The sequence below is a fragment of the Oncorhynchus keta genome, chromosome 24, assembly GCF_023373465.1.
Source record: "Oncorhynchus keta strain PuntledgeMale-10-30-2019 chromosome 24, Oket_V2, whole genome shotgun sequence".
Classification (NCBI taxonomy): Eukaryota; Metazoa; Chordata; class Actinopteri; order Salmoniformes; family Salmonidae; genus Oncorhynchus; species Oncorhynchus keta.
Window position 1 is genome coordinate 48,611,531 of NC_068444.1, and position 27,366 is coordinate 48,638,896.

Here is a 27,366-nt window from a genome sequence, read left to right on the forward strand (position 1 = left end):
TTGAGTTAAATATTTATTAAATATTTGCAATATACAACAAAACCAATCCCGCAGTCCCTGTGTATTTTAAAGCTATAGTTTTAGGAGCAAGGAAAATTAGTTTGAGTTTAATGTTCCACACAGTCCAGATTAATGGCAGTTCTCAATAACACATACAAATAACCAGGCATGAACCCTGAAAACATATTGAGTAGGAAACACATGAAAATGTCCATTTGTATCACATCAGAAGTCAGAATTCACATCTAAGGTGCTCAGGTGGAGACCAAGTACGCTCTGTGGAAATAATATAAAACATGTGAATGAATCATCCTAACAGGCAGTGTCCACAAAATCAACCCTTATATAAAAGTCTACATGCAGAGGCCTTTGTCAAGGACAAGAACACAAGACAAAGACAAGGAAGTAAATAAATACAGCTGGGATGATTTTGAGCATTAGCAACACATATGCAAATCATTAGTTGTTAATAGTTTCCTTGCATTTTGAAATATCAATACCACATTAAGTGTGGTTCATCTTATGGACGTCCATGATAGCAAGGACACGTTTCAAGTTGATAGGCGACTGTGGAGTGGATAAACAGTGGTTTAAATGGACACGTAAAATCTGATTTCTTATTTGTCAATAACTCAGACATTCTTTGACCAATCCCTTTTCTCAAACTTAGTTAAGACATGTACCATGTGCCTGCATTCCACATTTCGTGTGATTTGTAATTTGGTCCTTCATGGGAAGATTTTTAAAGTATTTTTAGCATATTAGCATATGTTATTTTCTCACATTCTTTAGTGTTGTGATGAGTGATGACTATTGTGATGAGTCCAAAGTCCAAATTTGGAGTGAATCTGACTTTCATGAGGAGAAGATTTTTCATGATTATTTTAATTAGACCTGGGTATGTAATTTTAGGCGGAAATTGAAAAAAAGGGTCCGATCCTTAAGAGGTTGCATTAGCATTACATAGTCAAAAAAGGGAATTGTTAACACTTTTCTTATATTTTAAGATATCAATGCCAAACTTAACAAGGTACAACCAATCTATGCTTGAGTTATTTGACCATGTCAAATAATAATAATAGAACTCAGACAATAACAACAGGTACGCTGTGAACCCCAAATTATATGCACAGCATAACCTCAGAATCTCTGTGGTACACAGAAATATATTGTGCCGGAATCAAAATATCCTTCATTCAGAATCCATTCAAAGTCATTCAGGTCAAAAGTGAGATGACGCATGCAATGTTAGACTTGTGCATTGGTTTGATGTGACATGCTGACAGACCCATACCTTTGACCTTTGGGACAAACACTAAACCGCTTCCAAACACATGCCCTTTGAACAATCACAGAACATACAGCATGTGGTAATGTTTAGGTATCAAAGTTATCAGGTAATGTGACCCATGTAACAATCTGAGAGCCATTGACTTTCATTGGCAATTTGTTCAATTAATTAATGTACTGGAACTTCATATAACTTATTAAATTCACTGAATTCAAATGGAGTTAACCAGCCCTGTTGATGAGTGTGTAAAGTCCTGCTCACCAGTCCACGAGGATGTGGCGAAGGGTGTGATAGGCCCGCAGGTACACACTTAGAAAAAAAGGTGCTATCTAGAACCCTAAAAGGGTTCTTCTGCTGCCCCATAGGAGAACCCTTTGAATATTTTTTGGTTCCAGGTAGAACCCTTGTGGGTTCCATTTAGAAGCCTTTCCACAAATGGTTCTACATGGAACCCAAAACGGTTCTACCTGGAACCAAAAAGGGTTATCCTACGGGGACAGCCAGAGAACCCTTTTGGAACCATTTTTTGTAAGAGTGTACTGCTTGGGGCATAGAAGTTCTCCTCTGGACAGGTGCTGGACCAGGACGTCCGGAGGAACTATCATCTCTGGTATCTCATTCAATACAAAGCCCGGAGGCATCTTTGAACCTTGTACCCATAGAGAGATGATGGAGACATCAAAACAAATGGTCAGTCAGTGATAAGGGATTCCAAATTTAAATCTATAGTAGGCCTAATTTCTTTAAAAATTAGCATGTGGCTGGTAACTATCTATCATTAGATCTTCCCCACAATGAACCCAAGACTTGATTAGATAAGTCTGTCTCTATAGTTTGACCACCAGTGGCAATGTTGCAATTGATGACTCGCGTTGGTTGCTTTGAGGAGGTGGTTTCCCAGTGCTGACCAGTGTTTCTGTGTCCTCCTCCTCGGCATCAGCCTGTCCCTACTTGAAGCCCCTCCCACCCTGGGCTGCACGTTCAGCACCTTGCAGCTCTACTGCTGAAACATCTTGTTGGGAATGTAATGTGACATCACCAGGACCCTGGGCGCCTCGATCAGGACGCTGCATGACGATGACAGGGACCATGACAACATCAAGACAGCATGTCAAACAATGTTTATGGCCAAGTTTTAGTCAAGCTATAATGACTTTAGTTGGTCTGTCAACAGAATGTACATGCTTGACCCTCTGAATGTAGTGCCAGAACAAATATAACTATGATATATTGATTCAAATTTGCATGAAGTAAGATACAATGCCAGTGTGGCCGTTCCTGCATGTTTCTCAGATCCTGCAGCAGAGACACAAGAATCTCGCTGGAAGACTAGAAGAGAAACAAAAAGAATGGTAATGATTGAAAATCCCATATCATTATCCTAATCAATGGCAAGATGGGCCATAGAGGTTTTACTTGTATTCAAGTAATTGACAGATTTACATATAATTATTGCTATGGGTTTCATTAAAAGGTGTTACTGGCTAATCTTGGCTACCTCAATGATATGAAGCATGTTGGGTACAGCAAAAGCAGGTTGTGATAGTGTCACCTTGGTAATACCTCTGCAAGCACTGGTTCAGCTCCTTGTAGTCTACTGCACAACCAAAGGAGAAAGAACGTAAGGTTAATTGCGTAACCCTGGTTCTACGATAACAGAGTGAATAAGCTTTATTGCATGCATTATATTCCATTTTTTTTAGTTTAGAGTGTCTTCAATCTGTGGGAGACAAAAGGCCTACACCATAATGTCCTTTCTTCTCATTTGCAGACCGAGGTGTGACAGCCATAAAGTGGCCCATAACAAGGAACTTGTTAGAGTAACCCCAATAAGGATCATTCAAAATTGGAGTAACCGTTGAAGGCTTTTTCTAACAAGAGGAAGTTGTAGAGGAAGTATGACTCACAAACACATTATAAAGAATTTTGAACATTGATTTTGATTTGACATATCAGCTATAAACAAAACCGTGCTTAGGAGGAGGAAGAGAAACCTGCGTCAATGTACAGGGAAGACTTCTATCAGTGAAAGAGTGATGCCTTCTAATCTGCCCTGTGATGCACACCCTCTTTGTCCTAATAGCTCTTAAATGTGTTCTACAGTAGTGTTTGGCTGACCTCCCAGGTCTCTCCTGTCGGTGAGTTGCTGGGGGAGGCTGGCAACAACCATTCAACCGGTGAAACAGGAACTTCTGGAGAGGTATTAAGGTATCTGATGAGTGGGAGAACAGGTGTTAAGAAATTAGAAATAGCAGTAGGTCTATTGGCCCTACTTAAACACTTAAGGCTACAAGCCTAGCTAACTCTAGATTGGGTGGGTTGGATTGGGAATGTGCTAATGATAGGTAAATCCATCTGTTCATTTAGGTATGTTCTTTTGTCTCAACTGATTAAATAAACCATTTATATATTTTTTTAAAGAATAGTGACATCAACATCCACCCACTGACCCATCACACAAACAATCAAAGAACAATCACTGACATATTCAAATACTGTCACAGAATAGTCCAATATTATTTAGAAATTTAACCTGAGAGGTTATGACAAATCATATAATACCTTTGTAAATGGCATGCACACACATGGTCAACCAATACACATCCTATAGTTCTCAGACACTCTTTATGGAGTTTATAAGCTGTTCAAATCTTATACATCAGTTTTAAATTGCAGTACATTGCAAACAAATTGGACTCTCAGATAGCATTGAACCTGACTATTGAATATAGTTATTGTAGTCCTACCAGACAATAAACCCCCTGCCAAAAAACTGTTCAGCCAACTCTGACTTTAGCCTACAGCGCATTGCTATATTTGCGGGTTAGGGTCAGGTGCCGGCCTCAGATTTTCACTTTATCACATATAGTTGGGCGGTTGCAAATGGACTATTAGCAATTGCGGGTGGGTGTGGGTGAACCCATGCACCACTACTATGGCTCACAACTGTGGTGCTATGAGTTTGTATGGAGAGCACCCATTTCATGCACTGAAGAGTTCATTTTTCCAAGCACTGCAGCACAATCTGCCAGCACAAACCTTTCTAAGGGCCCTCTAGCCCTGTGGGATTACTCCAGCTTTGCAAACAGCAAATTTTGACATTAGTTGTTTGGACTTGTTACTAAGCAACATGTGTGTGGACTGGGGATTTGGAAAGAGGGGGAGCGAGTGAAAAGAGGCAGGGATATGCACCTGTGTGCGAGCTGGATGCAAGAGTTTTACATGTTTTAAACATTTTATTTAAGCTTTATTTAACTAGGCAAGTCAGTTATTAAGAACAAATTCTTATTTACAATGACGGCGTACCCCAGCCAAACCCGGACAACACTGGGCCAATTGTGCGCTGCCCTATGGGACTCCCAATCACGGCCGGATGTGATCCAGCCTGGATTCGAACCAGGGACTGTAAGTGACACCTCTTGCACAAGCCGAAGGCACTTGCTTATAATACAGTATTTAACGATAAACCATATAATGCAGTCTATAATAAACAGCCTATAATAAACAGACGTGTCCAGTGAATAAGTTAGCAACAACAAAAAATCACCCAGAATGTTATACATGAATAGGAGAGTATATGACTAGATCACCCCCAAAAATCAACCAATTAATTCACCACTCAACAACAATATATAATTCTGCTTCGAGATAGGTTATTGTTACGTTCTCAGTCAAACACGGTAGTAGCTTAAACATAATCAATCATATAGAACACTGAGCTATATATTAACTGGTCGGCTATAGAACCGTGTAATTCGAAAAACTATTAATTGAAGACGTGCATTGCAACTTTAGACCACCAGATGATGCTAAACATCTATTTTGATGCACTTGCTCTGCTCTAGTGCGTGTCTTGTCCTTGTATGATGAAGGCTGCGCGTGTGTACCAGCCTACACGTAGCATCAACAGTTTCTTCCCAACAGAGTAATGATGGAAAGTTCTATGGAGGTAAAATATTGACTTCATTATACAATCATGTAAAGTATGAGTTGCACCTGTAGACTGAGTTTAGCGTGATGTGTGAATAAATACAACACTTGCAAACATGTAAGTTGATATATGAATAAATTCAATAAGATTTGCAAGCACGCAACTACATTTCAGAATGAATACAACTCATTGAGTAAACTTGCGACTGGTGAATCTTCTTCTGTGAATCAAAACTACATTTGCCGATGTCGAATCTGTGCACTCAAGAGTTTTGGCACACATTTTGCGACTAACCTGTGTCAAAAGTTCAGCAGTTAAAAACAAAAATCTGCAAGCAAGCACCGAAGGAAAGACATGAGCTCTGGTGGACAGGACTTTTTCTTCTGACCAATCAGGTGAGGTGTTGACATCTTTGAACGTGCTTTCACCTTTTTACTCGTGTTCGTTGAGGAGATGCGGTGTATGTTTTGGTTATACAAAGCTGTGTTGTAAACATGTATTTTTCTTCTCTATGCTCATGATCTATTTCCCTGCGCGCAAATGACAGACAGAGGAGCGTGTATTAATCCTGCTGTAGGACTGACATATTGCTGCCAGCACTTAACAGTTACAGTAGGTCAAACAACCCCCTAATATGAACGAGTCACTCAGAAAAACGAATCATGACACTCGAGTCAGGGAAAAAAAGAGTCGTTCAAAAAGAACGAATCGTTAGCGAACTGCACATCACTATAGAGAACCACCGAGAGGACAGCTATGGACTGAAAACCATCGAAAGGGGCAATACACCGACTGGAAATGTTCAAGTACGTCGCAATATGTATGTATGACATTGTGTTGGGATTTTACACAATGTAATCGTTGTATTTATTTTCGCAAAATGCAAGAAAATACAATTTCTTTGAATTGATGCGGGTAGCTACCAGTAAGTAGCTAGCTAGTTAACGTTAGCCAAGCGTCACCCCGTGTGGCTATAGCGACTCGAGACCGGGCATGTTTGACAGCTGACAGTTTGGTTTTGACAGTTCGATTTGGCGTACTATCTTGTGACTAATCACAGCAAACTATATGGCAATGCTTTACTTTATTTGTTATAGATGGATAGATTTGTGAAGTATTATTTTTCCACATGCCAGATGGCCTTGAAATGGGCTTGTCATGTCAGTGTTTTTTCTGGCAGCAGATGTTCTTCACGTTAAGGATTCCTGTTAGAGATGATGATGCAAGAATGAGATCATGATGCTGCTCGTTAACGCATTACCTTCAGTACGATCCAGTATATTATTCTTTACTATTCTTCTGCACCACATTTTGTGATATAATTTTTGCCAGAGAGGAGAATTTCTCCTTTTCCCACTAAATAATTCAGTGGTAATAGAAAACGTGTCAGGCACTGCATGCATCTTCCTGTCATGTGGGCTTAATATTATAATGCCTTCAAGTACAAGCTACAGTACCTCTTTCTCTCCTCTCCAACTCTCTTCTCTCAGTCCTAGGGTTGCAAAGGTTCAGAAACTTTATGGTAAATTCTGGAACATTTCCATGGGAAGTTAAGCCCTGGAATTTGGGGAATTGTGCATACATTCATCAAAAAAAGTTAGCTTATAACAGTGAACCATTTTTTTATGGGATACACATAAGGCAATTCTAGGTCTTGTGGCATATTTTGGTTAAACTATCCCCATTTCCAATGGAATTGCTACCCTCTGCATGCATAGTGCATTCTTCCATCACATGTGCAGTGCACTCATCCATCATATGTACAGCTGATTCTCAAGATCTTGCACACTAAGGAGATGCTATTGAGCTCACGCTACTACAACTGTCTGAGCCAAGGATGACATGCTTTCTGGTAAGTTTTCATGGTAATACTGGGAGGGGCGAATATATTTTATGACATAATGTTTTGTTAATTAGTAAATAGTAGCCTACAGCAAGTGTGTTTAAATAATTTCTAACTTAACCAATCTAGTTATTAGTTTTTGCTACCATGTGGGTTTTAGCTTGCTTGAGCCTGCTAACTGAGGAGTGTTAATTCACCAGTCCATACATGTTTCATTTTAAAACATTTATCTTACAAAGGAGTTGTTTAATCTAACTGCTTAACTATTTATCTGTACATGGAATTGTGTTAGTTTCTTTTTTACTCATTTGTTTTCTCATCTTTACAGGAAAATGCCACGGGCACGATCTAATGTGTGGAGACATGTCACTGCAGCTCATGTAGAAGGAAAAGCTGTGTACATTTGCAAATACTGTGCCAAATCATATGTGAAGAATGCAACAAAGAGTCCCTCTACTTCTATTCGAGGGGAAAATGATGAATCAGACACCTTATCGATAGCAACAGCACATGGTCCTCCTGAAATCAGAAGTGTTTTTGACTCAATGGAGGAACGTAGTCAGAGAAATACTGATGAATGTTTTGCTCAAGCTGTGTATGCAACTGGTTCACCTCTGATGCTCACAGGGAATGTGTATTGGAAGAGATTTCTTAATGTTCTTCGCCCAGCATACCCCCATCCAACCAGACATGCTTTATCTACTCATTTGCTGGATGCAGAGTTCAAGTGAAGGTTAAGCAAATCATAGAGAAAGCAGACTGTATTGCAATCATCTCTGATGGTGATCGAATGTTTGTGGGCAAGGAATAATTAACTACATCCATCCCTCAACCAGTATTCTACAAGAGCACAGACACAAGGGACAACAGAAGCACCGGTTTCTACATTGCAGATGAGCTAAAGGCATCCCCATCCAACCTGACAGAGCTTGAGAGGATCTGCAGAGAAGAATGGGAGAAACTCCCTAAATACAGATGTGCTTCAAGAAAGTACTTCAAGAAAGTACTGTCTTCACTTGTAGCCTGTGAGAAAGACCTGATCACATGATGGAGAGCCATGTGAGTGAGAGGCGCTTCGGAGCACGCAGCACTTAGGAAGAATGGAACAACCGGCCGCTGGCCGCAAAAGGCATAGATTTTTTTTAGGGTGCATTACGGCCACACACAAGGGACGCCACTTGGAAATTCCAGTCATTATTAAGTGCTTGTCAAATTGTGAATGAGAGACTGATGAAGTGTACAGCCTGCGCAAAAAACTAAGCAGAGCTCATGCCTTTCAAATCATGATTACTCGCATCATACAGCCTTACAATGTATTAAATTCTAAACATATAGCCCAACGTTTGTGGAACAACTAAAGTTACATAACTCTAAATTAAGCATATAGGAGTACCTAATTCTTTGTTAACCGCTCAACACAGAATAGCCGCATGTGCGCACTCCCTCAAATCATTTGGAGAAAATATCCTTTCTTTTTTATTCAGCTTTGTTCAATTGTATTCTACATTATAAAATAATGCCACAGAATTCTAACCAAATCTTGTCTGCTAAATGAACTAGTGTAGCCCACAGCCATATGACATAGCCAGATCAGGACCTTTAAATAAGGACAACTCAGAGTATGCTATTCTGTTCTTCTGAATTAGACTACATTTTCTTCATTAATGTTTCTTTAGACCGGTCTAAAATAAACAATGGATTTATTGTGAAGGTGTAGGCTATATTACATGGATTTATTGTGAAGGTGTAGGCTATATTACATGGATTTATTGTGAAGGTGTAGGCTATATTACATGGATTTATTGTGAAGGTGTAGGCTATATTACATGGATTTATTGTGAAGGTGTAGGCTATATTACATGGATTTATTAGACGTGTAGATGTTCCAAAGGTCTGCATCAGTAGGTTGTGTGTGGAAGCCAGGAGATGCTAAATGTGTTTGTAAGTTACCGTGAGACCGACGGTTGTTTACTTGATAATCACCGGCTGACTAAATTTCATGACCGCCACAGCCCTACTCATGGCCACACTTTTTTTTTTTTTACCTCCAGGGAAATTATAATGTCTCGTTTCATACTTCAACCTATTTCCAATTTTTTACATTTGAATCTAGAGAGTTACCCTGGAACTTAATACTGCAACAGCAGTTGACACAGCAGATCTCTATGTATAGGCTACCACATCGCTTTTTAATTTGTGTTTCCTCTTTCCAGGAAACTCAAATATGCGTTGTTACATCCCTTTTTTCTGTGCTAGGGGAAATGAATACAGTTATTTTAATAATCCACCCTGTTTGAGGCTATGGACTCCGACATGCCCTTTGATTAGTTCCCAGAAAAATCATTGATCTACAGATTTCTGCGTCCTGATAGGACCTGATGCTACAGCCCAGGAATTGATGTCGGTCTTATTAGGCGATAGGCTAACACTTGCAGTCCTGGGAGTCCAACACTAACTGGCCTGGAAAGTTCAAAAGCTAGGCAACCTGCAGAAGAGCCAACTACTGTGGCTTTGGCATACTATATAAGAGTTGAAATTGCTGAGTTGAAAATCATTCCAGTGTGAGGGCTCGAGAGAGGATGAGCGGGGGCACACATCCATTACCCTATGGCACTCGGCTGCAACTGTACAAAAATAGCTTGAGAGGATGTTGAGAAGGTATTGATTGGAGAGGACAGAGCAGGGTACTTCAGGTCATTATGTTCATTATGTTTCTAATGAAGAATGTCCTGTGTCACTGATGGATGCCCTGTGTACTCTACTGTGGTCCTATTCCTTTTTGGAAACATGTCTAATGTACCATATTTGCTCTGGTGGTGGTTCGTCTATATGAAGATGATGTATTTCCACTCAACTTTATCAACCCAACAGTGCTACTGATAAATGTACTTGTTTGTTTGTACAGTGCTTCTGTTTGGGGTTTTAGGCTGGGTTTCTGTACAGCACTTTGAGATATCAGCTGATGTAAGAAGGGCTATATAAATACATTTGATTTGTGTAATATAAATTGTTTCTGTTGATTTTCCAGATCTAAATGTATATCATGAACACAGATATGATTCCAAAATTCACCTCGAAAGACGAGGAGATTGACTTCTGGAAGACTCTTTCCCTCAAGTACCAGAAAAAGTAAGATATACTTTAAAATCCTGAGTACTTCTGAAAGGAAATTCCCCAGCCAGACTCGTTACATTGACCTCATAGCTGAGCTCTCCTCAATCTTTCGTTTTTAAGAGCATTAATGAATGACCGATACAGTTTAACCTGTGAAAGTCCTTTATGTAAGACCATGTTAGGAATGTCCTTCAATACTCCTTTATACTTCCAAAGGGACAGATCTGGTTTCACATTATAAAGTTTCTTAAGGCCTCCCGAGTGGCGCAGCGATTTAAGGCACTGCATCGCAGTGCTTGAGGCGGCACTACAGACCCGGCTTCTATCCCAGGCTGTGTCAGAACCGGCCGTGAACAGGAGTCCCATAGGGCGGAGCACAATTGGCCCAATGTCGTCCTGGTTAGGGGAGGGTTTGGCCTGGAGGACTTTACTTGGCTCATTGCGCTCTAGCAACTTCTTGTGGCGGGCTGAGCACCTGCCAGATGATTTTGGTCATCAGTTGAACAGTGTTTTCTCTGACACTTTGGTGCAGCTGGCTTCCGGGTTAAGCAGGCAGGTGTTAAGAAGCGCGGTTTGACGGGTCATGTTTCAGAGGACGTATTACTTGACCTTCGCCTCTCCCTAGCCTGTTGGGGAGTTGCAGCGATGAGACAAGATCGCTATTGGATATGACGAAATTGGAGAGAAAAAGGGGGTAAAATACAAAAAAATATACCTGAAGTCTACACTGAATGGGATTATTTAATAGCGGTCTTAGATTTATGTTTCTTTTCCCATCTGTGCAAGACTGGCAGTGGGCGACAGACGTGACTCTATTTCTATTTCTCTCAATGAACATCGTCATCGCACAGCACAGGCGCACTGCTATTTTGATACAAAAGACTACTGATAAGATCGCAGTGGACAACAGATACACCCAGCGCTAGGGGAAACTACACTCTGTTATATGAGGCTCTATGGACATTTACACCCAATGGGAATCAAAGCCACTCCCCTTTGTATCGCTCAATAAATGTGTGTTTAAGATTGTCATGAATTTGGTAGTGAAGCAGCTCCTTAATATCAACAATAGATGCTCTTGCTTGAGGATTCCCCTAAACACTGTTGCAAAAATAGTTTGCCAATAAAAGGATGACAGCTCAGGGATATCCGAAAGGGACATTCACCTCTTGGGCAAAACAAGCAGTTCAAAGACCGCCGAGGCAGCTGATGCTGCGTTTGGAACTAACCACAGATGGAGGAAGTGGTGACCTGCTGGGGTTTTAAAGTTAAAGAGCCCACTTGGCTTTCCCCTTCCAAACACCACTGCCCCCAGGGTAGCAACACAGGACAGACAGCCCATAGCAGGAAGGTAGGTGCTGTTTCCAGGCCCCCCTTCCACCATGTCCCACCGGTCACATTGCCTGTAGCGTGCAATGCCGATGGCCCCTGGACACATTTTTAGAGCAGCTGTGTGTCCATGGCTTTAATGGGCGGCAGACACTTACTTACATAACCCCATTCAACCCAACCCCCACCCTGAAACGCTACCCTGTCCTGGCCACATGCCCACAGTAAACAACCCAACCTTTTGGTTATTTATATAATATCTACTTTTGCTCTGGGTAGCAGACAGACAGTCTGTTGCCGTTTTGGAGAGGCCAGGGTGGACAAGTGATGCAATGTGGTTTTAGGAAAGTCAGAGGGTTCTTTGATTGGCTGGATCACGATCAAGCATAACCGTGCAAATCCTGTGTGGGCTTTGTGAAGCGGCCAGGATCGGCGCTTTCAATTTCCACTGTTTAAATGGCCTGAAGACAGTGTATGTTTAAGTACCTACTGTGGTCATGTAGGATTTTCATGTTATTAGTTAAACAAAGAAGATTGGTCATCTATGGGTTGCTAGTTCCTGTTACTGTCTACAAAACAGGATATGCTTTGACTTTAAGAAGTCTTGTAGATCATAGATACTATTCATCATAGAAGGCTGTAACATGATTTTATGATTTCTATTTTTAAAGAACTTTGGTGAATACTGAGTGTGTTTTAAACCTCCCACTATGAGCAGAATTACTTTCTTACTGCAATTAGCCTAGCCACAAAATCCCTAGTTTGAAAGTGACTGTTTCTCTGGGAGCTGTGCTGCGCCATTTTCCCCCATGTGGTCCAGCCTCCTAGCAATTTCAGTTCAACCAATGAGCTTCAGCCCCTCACCATATGAGTGACAGCTAGCAAAAGTCACATCATGCACCCACAGCAGAGCAAGAGAGCGAGAGGGCAATGATGTGGTGCACATAGCTGCACATGTGTGACGTTGTACTCAATTTTCGGGGACCACTTTGGGCTCGTGAGCTCTACTTCCAGAACTACTGGTTAAAAAGTATACAAAAGTACAGGATTGTTTCTTTTAAGTCTTATATACTTAACCTGGGTACTTTTATTTCATAGTAAAAACCAAATAAATACTAATGGACTGTTGTACTAACCATGTCCTCCGGTGGTATCTGCCCTGTCAGTTGCCAGGAGGCCCAGGAGGAGCTGCTGGAGTTTCAGGAGGGCAGCAGAGAGCTGGAGGCAGAGCTGGAGACCCAGCTGGGCCAGGCCGAGCACCGCACGAGAGTCCTGCACTCTGAAAACAGCAGGCTCAAGAAAGAGGTGGACTCACTCAAGGTACACAAGAGGGACACAATACACTAGATCGGCTCAAGTAAAAAAAATACAAAAATACGTATTGTTATTGGAATGTGAGTTTAGCATTCATGCTCCTCTTTTGACAACCTAAGAAACACTCCATACCCTTGACATAATAAACTATTGATGACTATTTGAAGCTGCCTTATATCATCATGGCTTGTTTTTTTATTGCGGTCTCCAGGGAGGAGGCATGTTTCGTTAGCATGTGTCTGTCAGTATTCCAACCTAATAGAAGTTCTTAATGACGTATCAGGCATGTTCAACAGTAAAGGAGACAGGGTTCTTAGACAGAAATCGTATCAGTCAGGCAGACAAGGAACTCTCTTTCCCAATCATGCTCTGATCACTACTATGGGGAATCGGCACCTGTGTTTTACTGCCCCTCGACATCCTGTTATATCCAGCTGTGGTTCATTTGCATGAAACTCATCATTCTCATACACAATGCATCAGCATTCATTCTCATGCCGTAATTAGCGCTGGGATGAGTGTGGCTCCCTTGTCCATGTTCACATTACGACTCAAGCCATGCGAGTCACCCCACCGGTGATGGTGAGATTGTCTTCTGTTCTGCTTTTTTTCAACTGTTTGGTGGTTATTCCAGGCAATAAACAATTATTGCTTTCATGAAAATACCACAGCAATGACTGGTTTTCTCATTCTGATGCCAGAGACTGTGTCTGTCACCTTGATTAACGCCTTGTTATGAGCTACTTGACGTAGGCTAGAATGTATGTGCTGATAAATATGTAGTTAATGTAAAATGGCATTTCAGGACAAAGCAGGATTTGTCTGGCCCAGGTTAGTGGTTAATTGATTCAGACGTGACATATCCAGAAGATATAGGTCAGAAAGACTGGCAGACCCAGACACATTTTTGAGCTGAGCTCCAGGAGAAGATAGAGGGTCACATCATCATCCCATACCCTGAGAACGCTGGAGTAAACAGATCATAACGGAGTGCTCTGTAAAATAGATGACAGAATGTAGGTTACCACGGTGGTTCCCTCCACTTGTTTGGGTATGCGTGTGACTGCGAGGTCTTAGGAAAATAAAGCTTTAACATCCTATTTAAAATGGTCCCCCCCTCTTCTCTCTCCATCTCTTGACCCCCCCCAGGAAAAACTGGAGCAGCAGTATGCCCAGAGCTACAAACAGATCAACATGCTGGAGGATGACCTGGGACAGACCCGGGGCATAAAGGAGCAGCTCCACAAATACGTGCGGGAGCTAGAGCAGTCCAATGACGACCTAGAAAGAGCCAAGAGGTCAGGAAAGAGACCAGACCACTAAACATTATCTAACAGACAGATACTGGATACAGCATTAGAAGAGGAGCTGTAGAAGTCGTCATAACCTGATATTTACTGTATTCTTCAGGATGTTTGTTTTGGACGAAAAAGGCAATAGTAGAGACTATCTACCAGTAGTACTAATTTAACAGTTGATGCAAAAGTATTCATCCTCTTTCCGAACACAAACTCATACATTAACCCCATGCAGAGAGGTGCTGATGAATGCTGGAGGCTGAGATGCTTGTTGCATGTTTTCTAATTAATTCCCCACTGTGCTCTTCATTGGGTGTAATCAGATGACTGATGGAAAATCCCCATTCCAATTAAAACATGCCTCTGGCCCAAATGGGTCTGAATGCTGTAAATTCCCCGACCAGTTTATTAGGTACACCACCCCGTTCACAAAATTGGATTGCTCCTACAGACCGTGAGTCACGTGGCCGTGGCTTGCTATATAAAGCAGGCAGACGGGCATCAAGGCATTCGGTTACTGTTTGATTGAACGTTAGAATGGGCAAACGAGTGACCTAAGCAACTGAGATTATGATCGTCAGTGCCAGGCGCGCCGGATCCAGTATCTAAGAAACGGCCACCCTCCTGGGCATTTCACTCACTACATTGTCTACGGTTTACCGAGAAACAACCAGTCAGCGGCAGTCCTGTGGGCAAAAGGAGCTTGTTAATGAGAGTAGTGTTGTCACGATACCAACATTTTACTAACGATACCAGGCCAAGTATTACAATGCAAAGTAATTTCGTAATACCACAGGGGGAACATTTAGTGGCCTCTTGTCCTGTTCGACAATTGTTCCCGTTTTCTAAACGTTATGTGCATGTGCTACACAAAAAAACCTGTCACTGATATTCACACTTCTACTCAATACAACACATAGAGCATTTAACTTCACACTGTATAATTCAATACTGCATAGAATGGCATGGACCCATGCTAAATCTTTTTCGTTTCCTAACGGAAATAGGCTTTGTCGTGCCCTCTTCCCAACCGTCTTGGTGTGTTTGGACCATTCTAGCCCCGTTGATGAGAATGGGGGCGTGCTCGGTCCTCCTTTTCCTGTAGTCCACAATCATCTACTTAGTCTTGGTTACATTGAGGGATAGGATGTTATTCTGGCACCACCCGGCCAAGTCTCTGACCTCCTCCCTAAAGGCTGTCTCGTCGTTGTCGGTGATCAGGCCTACCATTTCTGTGTCGTCTGCAAACTTAATGATGGTGTTGGAGTCGTGCCTGGCCATGCAGTCGTAAGGTGAACAAGGAGTACAGGAGAGGACTGAGCACGCACCTCTGAGGGGCTCCAGTGTTGAGGATCAGCGTGGCAGATGTGTTGCTACCTACCCTCACCACCTAATGATCTGCATGTCATTGAGGCAATAAGTGGAAAACGCTGCATGAAATCTTCTTTACTCTTCAGCTGGAACACACACACTCCCTTCCTTACACACTCTCTCTCTTATAAACACACATACACACCACTCTTTGATATAGTTTAGGCTTACATTAGGCCTATATGAATCCTTTGAAACACGTCTCATGAGTAGCAGACCCTTTTCCTTTCTTCCAGTGCTAATCAAATTTGCCTAGACCTACTGTCAAGTTACCAGGTTGTTCGCTAGCTAGGTAAAATTACTGATTTAATGTTGTTCTTTATCAAACCAGTAATTATCGCCCCAGGATTGGTTTTAAAATGATATCGCGCAGGAAGTAAAAAAGGTAGCTCCAGTTGTATGGCTCATATTTCTTAAATAATTTTAACTAGGGAAGAGCTGTTTTCTTTGATGTAAAGCTACCAGCATGCCTGTTGAAAAGCTGTTTTTCCTCTCTGGCTCTGCTGCATGACAGTGAACTTGCAAGGCTGACACAGACTGGTTATATCTGGGATGAAATTATATACAATGTATCAACTTTGCTTGCTCCAATGTATGAAATGTACAAATGTAACAACAGTAGACTGATTAGTATCTGAATCCCTGCTCTCCTTCACAGATAAATGATATTTTTAAAACCTGATGGAGGAATAGACGAGCAGGAAGAATAGGCTGGAGAGAAGCTAGTGAGGGCTGGAAGGGGATGGGGCTGGCTGATTACAGCTGCCACACGTGATACGCGCATGAAAGTGACATTATTGAACTGGCGAATGCTAGTTGCTGTTGCTTAAAGTTTTACTGAATTTATAAGCAAAGTGTCCGTATCATATCAAATGGTATTATAAAATGTTGGTATCATAAGTATCGTGACTTTTTGGTACTGTGATGTTGTACAGCGTTATGTGGTATTGTGTGTAGATTGATGAGGAAATAAAATGTAAAAAAATACATATTTTAGAATAAGGCTATAACGTAACAATGTGGGAAAAGTATAGGGGTCTGAATACATTCCGAATGCACTGTATATGCTCCCAACTATTTAACGGGTAAACCTAACAACTTTTAGCAACTCAGTGCCATACATCATGAACGCTTGAACCAGGATATGTAGACAATCAGTGCAACCAATGAACATAGCATAGGTCATTCTAATTAGAGTTAATAATGGATTCAAAAACAATAGTTTACAGCATGTTGAATATATGGGACTATTTACATCATATTTCAAAATGATTCATTATTGTATGATGCATTGTATGAGTCATTGTTTCGTTCCATTTTTGTTTCATTGATTTCATTTCATGTCATCTTTTGGTTCAAACAATGCTTATTAAGCATCATCGACATGGAATGGAATATGATATGTGCAAGCTGGTAAGCTGTGGAAAGAATATGTCCTTTCAGCAAACATGTTAATTGAAATGTTAATTTAGCACTGACCTCTGTTAACCAAGAACAAAAATCATCCATAATTTAGTCAGAGGCTCGATTTATGTTTGCGCAGTTTGTCCACAAGAGATTAATTTAGCACTAAATAACAGTAATGCATCACGGTGAAACACGGGTATCAGTGTATGTTTCAGCATGTACCTTTGTGTGCAGAAGCAAAGAGTCCACTGAACAGTATTTTCCTTTTGAATTAAATTATTTATTTATTTCTGCAGGGCTACAATTGTGTCCCTGGAGGACTTTGAGCAGCGTCTGAACCAGGCTATCGAGAGGAACGCCTTCCTGGAGAGCGAGCTGGATGAGAAGGAATTCGTCCTGGTCTCAGTGCAGAGATTGAAAGACGAGGCCAGAGGTGCTTATTGATCCGTTTTGACTCGTTAAAAAATGAGCTGTTCCCTTTTTCTCGCATCTTCTCAGTGATATGTGTGAAATTAATAGAACCCATGTACTCACAGCATTAGCATTGCTTACAGCCACAAATTATTGTTGGGAGAGACTTATCACACCATTAACCTCAATCTGATTGTCTGGTCTGACTTAGCCTTAAATAGTCTGTCTGTCTGCTTGTCTGTCAGACCTGCGCCAGGAGCTTGCTGTCCGAGAGCGAAATACGGACGTAACCAGGATGTCGGCGCCCACCTCGCCCACCCAAGAGGACAATGACCAGATGGATTACTCTGTCCAGGCCTCACTGTCTCTCCCCGCAACGCCGCTCGCGAAGAGTCTGGACAATGCCTTCGCCAACCCCACAGGTACCCTTTTGCTCTGACCTCAACACTGTCTCCTTTTTTATGTGAAGTATACTGTATGACAATGACTGTTCTATTGGCGAACGTACAATCACTGGGTAACGAAATCGACGAGCTCCGTTCGAGACTATCCTATAAGTGGGACCTGAAGAACTATAATATCCACGTTTCTCGGAGTCGTGGCTGAACAAGGACATGGATAACATACACTATACAGTGGGGCAAAAAGTATTTAGTCAACCACCAAATTGTGCAAGTTCTCCCACTTAAAAAGATGAGAGGCCTGTAATATTCATCATAGGTACACTTCAACTATAACAGACAAAATGAGGGGGAAAAAATCCAGAAAATCACAATGTAAGATTTTTTATGAATTTATTTGCAAATTATGGTGGAAAATAAGTATTTGGTCACCTACAAACAAGCAAGATTTCTGGCTCTCACAGACTTCTTCTTGAAGAGGCTCCTCTGTCCTCCACTCTTTACCTGTATTGATGGCACCTGTTTGAAGTTGTTATCAGTATAAAAGACACCTGTCCACAACCTCAAACAGTCACACTCCAAACTCCACTATGGCCAAGGCCAAAGAGCTGTCAAAGGACACCAGAAACAAAATTGTAGACGTGCACCAGGCTGGGAAGACTGAATCTGCATTAGGTAAACAGCTTGGTTTGAATAAATCAACTGTGGGAGCAATTATTAGAAAATGGAAGACATACAAGACCACTGATAATCTCCCTCGATCTGGGGCTCCACGCAAGATCTCACCCCGTGGGGTCAAAATGATCACAAGAACGGTGAGCAAAAATCCCAGAACCACACGGGGGGACCTAGTGAATGACCTGCAGAGACCTGGGACCAAAGTAACAAAGCCTACCATCAGTAACACACTACGCCGCCAGGGACTCAAATCCTGCATTGCCAGACGTGTCCCCCTGCTTAAGCCAGTACATGTCCAGCCCCGTCTGAAGTTTGCTAGAGAGCATTTGGATGATCCAGAAGAAGATTGGGAGAATGTCATATGGTCAGATGAAACCAAAATATAACTTTTTGGTAAAAACTCAACTCATCATGTTTGGAGGACAAAGAATGCTGAATTGCATCCAAAGAACACCATACCCACTGTGAAGCATGGGGGTGGAAACATCATGCTTTGGGGCTGTTTTTCTGCAAAGGGACCAGGACAACTGATCTGTGTAAAGGAAAGAATGAATGGGGCCATGTATCGTGAGATTTTGAGTGAAAACCTCCTTCCATCAGCAAGGGCATTGAAGATGAAACGTGGCTGGGTCTTTCAGCATGACAATGATCCCAAACACACCGCCCTGGCAACGAAGGAGTGGCTTCGTAAGAAGCATTTCAAGGTCCTGGAGTGGCCTAGCCAGTCTCCAGATCTCAACCCCATAGAAAATCTTTGGAGGCAGTTGAAAGTCTGTGTTGCCCAGCAACAGCCCCAAAACATCACTGCTCGAGAGATCTGCATGGAGGAATGGGCCAAAATAATTGACGATAGCTCAGCGTTCAACACCATAGTACCCTCCAAGCTCATCACTAAGCTAATTACCTGAATACCTGCCAATGCAACTGGATCCTGAACTTCCTGATGGGCCGCCCCCAGGTGGCGAGGGCAGACAAAAACACATCTGCCACGCTGACCCTCAACACGGGGGGGGCTGATAAGTTTCCCGACAACACAACGTGGGCTACTGATCGCTGGAGAAATGGGAGGAAGGAATGTACATGAATAATGGTCTGCATGCCATTGTGGCAGTCAGGGGAAAGCGCTGCATGAAGCCTTCTTTACTTTTCAGTTAACACCAGCGCACACACTCTCCTTCCCTTACACACACACACACTCTGTCTCCCTCTCTCTCATAAACACACACACCACTCTCTCTCTCTTCCAGGATGCTGGCCTTCTAGGCAGATTTCTTCTGTCCAGTATCTGTGTTCTTTTGCCCATCTACTTTTTATTGGCCAGTCTGAGATGTGGCTTTTTCTTTGCAACTCTGCCTAGAAGGCCAGCATCCCGGAGTCGCCTCTTCACTGTTGACGTTGAGACTGGTGTTTTGCGGGTACTATTTAATGAAGCTGCCAGTTGAGGACTTGAGGCGTCTGTTTCTCAAGCCAGACACTCTAATGTACTTGTCCTCTTGCTCAGTTGTGCACCGGGCCTCCCCCTCCTCTTTCTATTCTGGTTAGAGACAGTTTGCGCTGTTCTGTGAAGGGAGTAGTACACAGCGTTGTACGAGATCGTCAGTTTCTTGGCAATTTCTCGCATGGAATAGCCTTCATTTCTCAGAACAAGAATAGACTGACGAGTTTCAGAAGAAAGTTCTTTGCTGCTGGCCATTTTGAGCATGTAATCGAACCCACAAATGCTGATGTTACAGATACTCAACTAGTCTGAAGAAGGCCAGTTTTGTTGCTTCTTTAATCAGAATAACATTTTTCAGCTGTGCTAACATAATTGCAAAAGGGTTTTCTAATGCTCAATTGGCCTTTTAAAATGATCAACTTGGATTAGCTAACACAACGTGCCATTGGAATACAAGAGTGATGGTTGCTGATAACAGGCCTAACAAATGAAAATATATTTTAGATTTTTGATTCTTAAAAGTAGCCACCCTTTGCCTTGATGACAGCTTTGCACACTCTTGGCATTCTCTCAACCAGCTTCACCTGGAAGTTTTGAAGGAGTTCCCACATATGCTAAGCACTTATTTGCTGCTTTTCCTTCGCTCTGCGGTCCAACTCGTCCCAAACCATCTCCATTGGGTTGAGGTCAGTTGGTTGTGGAGTCCAGGTCATCTGATGCAGCACTCCATCACTCTTCTTCTTGGTCAAATAGCCCTTACACATCCTGGAGGTGTGTTGGGTCATTGTCCTGTTGAAAACAAATTATATTCCCACTAAGCACAAACCAGATGGGATGGCGTATCATTGCAGAATGCTGTGGTAGCCATGTTGGTTAAGTGTGCCTTAAATTCTAAATAAATAATTGACAGTGTAACCAGAAAGCACCATCACACCACCTCCATGCTTCACGGTAGGAAACACACCATGCAGAGATCTTCCTTTCACCTACTCTGCGTCTCACAAAGACACGGCGGTTGGAACCAAAAGTCTTACATTTGGACTCATCAGACCAAAGGATAGATTTCCACCGGTCTAATGTCCATTGCTTGTGTTTCTTGGCCCAGGCAACTCTCTTCTTCTTATTGGTGTCCTTTTAGTAGTTGCTTCTTTGCAGCAATTAAACCATGAAGGCTTGATTTACACAGTCTTCTCTGAACAGTTGATGTTCAGATGTGTCTGTTACTTGAACTCTGAAGCATTTATTTGGCTGGTAAACGCTAATGAACTTATCCTCTGCAGCAGAGATAACTTTGGGTCTTCCTTTCTTGTGGCAGTCCTCATGAGAGCCCTTGATGGTTTTTGCGACTGCACTTGAAGAAATGTTCCGCATTGACTGACCTTCATGTCCTAAAGTAATGATGGACTGTCATTTCTCTTATTTGAGCTGTTCTTGCCATAATATGGACTTTGGTATTTTACCAAATAGGACTATATTCTGTATACTACCTGTACCTTGTCACAACACAACTGTTTGGCTCAAACGCATTTAGAAGGAAAGAAATTCCACAAATTAACATTTAAGGCACACCTGTTAATTGAAATGAATTCCAGGTGACTATCTCATGAAGCTGGTTGAGAGAATGCCAAGTGTGCAAAGCTGTCATCAAGGCAAAGGGTAGCTACTTTGAAGAATCTCAAATATAAAATATATTTTGATTTGTTTCACACTTTTTTTTTGGTTAGTACATGATTCCATATGTGTTATTTCATAGTTTTGATGTCTTTGCTATTATTCTACAATGTAGAAAAAATAAAGAAAAAAATAAAGAAAAACCCTTGAATGAGTAGGTGTGTCCAAACTTTTGACTACTATACGACTTGGTACTGGTACCCATGTTAGTCATTGTGTATTTATTATTACGTGTTCTACTTTTCTAATATTTAGCTATTTTCTTTCTCTCTGCATTGTTTGGAAAGGTCCGTAAGTAAGCATTTCACTGTTAGTCTAGACTTGTTGTTTACAAAGCATATGACTAATAAAATGTGATTTTGATTTGTATATTGTATTCATTTTCCAGAGTTGTCCAATGGCCTTGGTAACTCACTGACTCCCTCTGCTAGAATATCAGCCCTCAACATCGTCAGTGACTTGCTACGGAAAGTGGGGGTGAGACATAGAAAAATGTATTTGCACACATTCGCTATTCACTGTATACTCTGGTACACTAAGACGGTATCTTATACCATATATCGACCTCTTGCTAATAGTGGAACGTCTCTATCTTTTTGCGTTCTCTACGTCCATCTCAGGCTCTGGAGTCTAAGCTGACAGCCTGCAGGAACTTTGCCAAGGACCAGAAAGCCAGGAACTCTTATGCCATCACGGAAAATGGGAACGTGATCAACGGCAACACAGCCAAGTTCTCCCATATACTCCACACGACGTCGTCATACTACGACAAAACGTAAGTCGAAGCCAGATTCAACTACACCCTCTCTGACTCTCTCTCACACACACACATTACTCATTTGTGAGGTACAGGAGATTGAAGATATGGTTTTTCGAGAAAGCCACTTTGTAAAGGACAACAACATTTCTTAGATGTCAAATCTTTGTTTTGGTTATAAGCCTAATGCATTAGTCATTTTCTTGATGTATTGTTTGCTCTGTTAAGACCCCTCTGGCTTTACAGTTAGATTTCTCAATGGTGATGTTGATCCATTTGACAGTAGAAATGTGTATTTGAAATGTTTGTTTAGTGTTGAGAGTACATGGAATTGTGTTGACGTTGGAGGAGTTATGGAGGTTGACAAGGTCTCTCAGACCCTTGTGTTTTTCCCCAGCAGGAGAGAGAGGGTCATATTCCCTGCATTAATTCTAGGTAATGATCTTCCTCCTCTCATGATGTGTGTGTGGGTCACCTGCATGATTAACAAGCCTCCCTACTTTTCTCTTATAGCGCTGGGGTAGACTCACTCACTGTGGGGCTAGATATCTGCTCTGGGTGGCGGTACATTTCTCTGCTTCTTAACACTGCTGTACAGTGGATATATCTCCTTCCCATTGAATATATCTGTAGGTCTGCTGGTGTGTTGGTAGCTTTCATGGTCTTTGGATCAATAATCATTTTGGGGGGGGATATTGATTCTCAAGTTTCGTGGTGTGTAGGAGAAAGCATGTACTGTAGTGCAATGGAAAGTTGGTTGTGGTACACTTTTTGAATTGTGTGCTCAATTATTGTCAATTAACTATAAACTACTGGATGTGAACAATACATTTTTGCAGCTGATTCTTAAGTAAAAAGTAACCTTTTCCTGTTCTTATGTAGCCGGTGCTGTCCTTCTGTTTTTCCTTATTGATGTTGTCTTTCAAGGTATGAATATTATGTCCCCTGTAGAAGTGGTGTGACTGTGTGTAGAGGTTATAGTGCCATGGCGTTGTTTCTACTGTGTGAGGAACTTTAGATATGTGCTTGACTGAGCATGTTGAGCAGGACATGCTCACAAGGACACGTTTTAGGTTTCACGGCAGGGAGGAGCAGAGAAGTTATAAATATAGCTCTTTACTAAAGAGCACACTCACCACTGTGCCATACTATTCATATTACTAGCTAGCTAAATAGATAAGAAGGAATCAGATTCCAGATACGGGTGTTTGAAATGGAATACATTAATACACAACACACGTTTTTTAGAATTCACTTTTTTTTTAAGGAGTGGGGCAGTCCCACTTCTTTCGCCAACTCCTTTCGTCATTTTTTTTTTAGCTCTATTGTAGAGAGATTACAGTGGAAAGATGGGGGAGCTAAAGGGCAGTGAGCCGGATTCGAACCCATGCCGACTCTGGAATTAACTTTTTTTATATGGTCAAAACTACATTGAACAAACTCCACTAGGTATTAAAAGAGAGGGGATGGAGCATGTGTATGGTTTTACATTTGACTGGCAATACCTAGGTATTAGGCTAGGCAGATTTTATGTTTGCTATGCTAATATACCTGTTTTACCACCCCATAATATGAATCCAGCAAGGTTCATTTTGTAAGTAGCAATAAGTGAGATGTTGCCGTCAGTAGACCAGACTAACCAATGTTGTGTTTGTGTGTTGTGTTTGTGTTTACAGCAGGGCGGTGAATGGCCTGGACCCCGGCACACTGACAGCCATCACAGCACCCCCCTCTCCCTCCCCCCCTGACCTACTGCCTCTCATTGTGTGACGGCGACAGACAGTCCCCACTGCCAAGCCCCCCCCCCAACACCTTCCTTCTGCCAATGGACAAGACTATGTCTTAAAACAGAAAGCATTTGTGTTGACTTTCAAATGAGGACATAAAAATGGCCCGCACGATTAAACACTTTTCACATACTGTAATACTGGCCCCTCTTTGCAGTCACTACATATTAACAGGCTATCTTTGTGTCATTCTGACCCTTTAGTGCTTGTGGGACTATTATAGAGGAAACGGTGAGGGATTCAAATATACATTGAGTGTATAAAACATTAAGAACACTTCCTAATATTCAGTTTTACCCCCTCCCTTTTGCCCTCAGAACAGCCACAATTCGTTACAGAGGGATTCTGGCCCATGTTGACTCCAATGCTTCCCTAAGTTGTCAAGTTGGCTGGATGTCCTTTGGGTGGTGGACCATTCTTGATACACACGGGAAACTGTTGAGCGTGAAAAACCCAGCAGGGTTGCAGTTCTTGACACAAACCGGTGCGCCTGGCACCTACTGCCATACCCCATTCAAAGACACTTAAATCTTGTCTTCCCATTCACCCTCTGAATGGCACACATACACAACCAATGTGTCACTTTTCTCGAGGCTTAAAAAAACGTAGTTAACCCTTCATCTACACTGATTTGAAGTGGATTTAACAAGTGACATCAATAAGGGATCATAGCTTTCACCTGAATTCTTTCACCTGAATTCACCTGGTCAGTCTGTCGTGGAAGGAGCGGGTGTTCATAATGTTTTGTACACTCCGTCTATTTTATTTAACTGTTACGATTTGTCAGTGCGTGGCAACTGATACTGTAGCAGGTGAGAGACTATAGATTAGCCAGAGTCAGAAGAAATAAGATGCACATGTCTGTATTACTGTATCTAGCAGCTTTGCCTCAGGCTGTGGAGAGACCCTATCTCCTGCAACTTTCCATCTGTTATTTTCCATTTATGAATGGAAAACTACGGTTAATGACTTGGCAGCTGGCACAGCGGTGTAGATGTGTTTAATAGCCTGGAATGATCGTTCACCACATGGACCTGCTCCTAACAGGCTGACATATTGCCCATCAATAATTGATGGTGGTTTAAATATCCTATGTCAACCTCATCTGCCTTTCTGACCTTGAGTTTAATTCCAGTAACCATTTGAAGAATCTAATATTTTACAGTTTTGTTTGTGTGGTCTGTGTTAAAATTTAATGGAAACCGTAAACATGCGTTGGCTTTAACATGTTCAGAAGGGATGATGATGGAAATCCTTCTTGTCTTGTTGTGGTGAGTATTATGGGCTTCCTGTCCTGTTAACCATATGGTGCACAGTATTGGTCATATTGATCACATATTTAAAGTTGTCCACTTGAGTGGTGTTGTCATGGTGTTTTAGACCACTTTTGCCAGTTTTCAGTTTTGGGATTTTAACTGAAAGTTTTTCTTAATTTTCAGTGTTATCTTATTGAAGAAGAAAAAAAATGTTTATACAGTGTATTCGGAAAGTATTCAGACCCCTTGACATTTTCCACATTTTGTTACGTTACAGCCTTAATCTAAAAGGGATTCAATTGGTTTTTTCCCTCATCAATACCCCATAATGACTAAGGAAAAACAGGTTTTTAGAGGTTTTAAAAAAATGAAACATAAAATAAAAAATGAAATCACATTTGCACAAGTATTCAGACCCTTTATTCAGTACTTTGTTGAAGCCTTGAGTCTTCTTTGGTATGAAGCTACAACCTTGGCACACCTGTATTTGGGGAGTTTCTCCCATTCGCTGCAGATCCTCTCAAGCTCTGTCAGGTTGGATGGGAAACGTCGCTTTCAGGTTTCTCCAGAGATGTTAGATCAGGTTCAAGTACGGGCTCTGGCTAGGCCACTCAAGGACATTCAGTGACTTGTTCCAAAGTCACTCCTGCGTTGTCTTGGCTTCGTGCTTAGGGTTGTTGTCCTGTTGTGCTCTGGAGCAGGTTTTCATCAAGGGTCTCTGTACTCCATTCATCTTTACCTCAATCCTGAGTAGTCTCCCAGTCCCTGCTGCTGAAAAACAACCTAACAACCTAATGATGCTGCCACCAACATGCTTCACCGTAGGGATGGTGCGAGGTTTCCTCCAAACATGACACTTGGCATTCAGGCCAAAGAGTTCAATCTTGGTTTCATCAGACCAGAGAATCTTGTTTCTCATGGTCTGAGAGTCCTTTAGGTGCCTTTTGGCAAACCAAGTGGGCTGTCATGTGCCTTTTACTGAGGAGTGTCTTCCGTCTGGCCACTCTACCATAAAGGCCTGATTGGTGGAGTGCTGCAGAGATGGGAGAACCTTCCAGAAGGACAACCATCTCCACAGAGGAACTCTGGAGCTCTGTCACAGTGACCATCGGGGTCACCTCCCTGATCAAGGTCCTTCTCCCTCAGTTTGGCCGGGCAGCCAGCTCTAGGAAGTCTTGGTGGTTCCAAACTTCTTCCATTTAAGAGTGATGGCCACTGTGTTCATGGGGACCTTCAATGCTGCAGACATTTTTTGTTATCTTTCCCCAGATCTGTGCCTTGACACAATCCTGTCTCGGAGCTCTACGGAATATTCCTTTGACCTCATGGCTTGGTTTTTGCTCTGACATGCACTTGTGGGATCTTTATTTAGACAGGTCTGTGCCTTTCCAAATCATGTCCAATCAATTGAATTTTACAACAGGTGAACTCCAATCAAGTTGTAGAAACATCTCAAGGATGATCAATGGAAACAGGATGCACCTGAGCTCAATTGAGTCTCATGGCAAAGAGTCTGAATACTTATGTAAATAAGGTTTCTGTTTTTTTAAATTATTTTTTTACATTTGCAAAAAAATCTAAAAACCCGTTTTCACCTTGTCATTGGATATTGTGTGTAGGTTTGAGGATTTAAAAAAAAAATGTAATGCATTTTAGAATAGACTAACGTAACAATGTGTAAAAAGTCACGGGGTCTGAATACTTTCCGAATGCACTGTATATCACACAATTGTGTGTTGGCAACCTATATTTGAAGTAAGTAGCATGTCATCCTGTGCAAATATTTTCCCCTTATTTTCACATTTATTTTATCAGTTTTATTCAATTGCAATATTGCCTGTTTGTATGTTTTAATGTACATAGTTTTGTTAATTTATTTCAGATTTATTTTATGGGATGATTTTAGATTCAAATAAACATTTTGATTATACATCAGTCTATTAGTCATATGTCATGAGGTATGATCAGTTGTCTTCAAATGTTGAGAAAATAAAAAAAATATAAAGCCAACTATAAATCAACTTCAGGGAGTCCACAATCCAAATAACAGAAATTCAATCCTAGCGTCT

The 27,366-nt window shown here is 41.7% G+C and overlaps 1 protein-coding gene and 1 long non-coding RNA gene across 8 annotated transcripts; one reads left to right on the plus strand and one right to left on the minus strand.

Annotated features, from left to right (window-relative positions):
• Positions 1–31: 31 nt before the first annotated feature.
• Positions 32–5,657, minus strand: LOC118357667 (uncharacterized). The gene is made up of 4 exons (XR_004820352.2): positions 5,517–5,657; positions 3,410–3,503; positions 2,790–2,888; positions 32–2,612 (listed from the first exon to the last, which is right to left on the minus strand). It is a non-coding gene; the product is annotated as an uncharacterized LOC118357667 (long non-coding RNA).
• Positions 5,196–27,235, plus strand: LOC118357666 (nuclear distribution protein nudE-like 1-A). 7 transcript variants are annotated; one of them, XM_035735018.2, is made up of 11 exons: positions 5,888–6,042; positions 10,094–10,194; positions 12,675–12,828; positions 13,972–14,120; positions 17,195–17,331; positions 17,555–17,731; positions 21,886–21,974; positions 22,118–22,272; positions 22,655–22,689; positions 23,137–23,181; positions 23,931–27,235. In XM_035735018.2, the coding sequence occupies exons 2-11, from the start codon at positions 10,100–10,102 to the stop codon at positions 23,939–23,941; spliced, it is 1,047 nt and encodes a 348-aa protein (XP_035590911.1). In that variant the 5' UTR covers positions 5,888–6,042; positions 10,094–10,099; the 3' UTR covers positions 23,942–27,235. The 7 variants fall into 7 exon arrangements, with proteins under 7 accessions (XP_035590909.1, XP_035590910.1, XP_052334377.1 ...); XM_035735020.2 differs by lacking the exon at positions 23,137–23,181 and having other exon boundaries at positions 5,889–6,042; positions 23,934–27,235; XM_035735019.2 differs by lacking the exon at positions 23,137–23,181 and having other exon boundaries at positions 5,890–6,042.
• Positions 27,236–27,366: the final 131 nt, after the last annotated feature.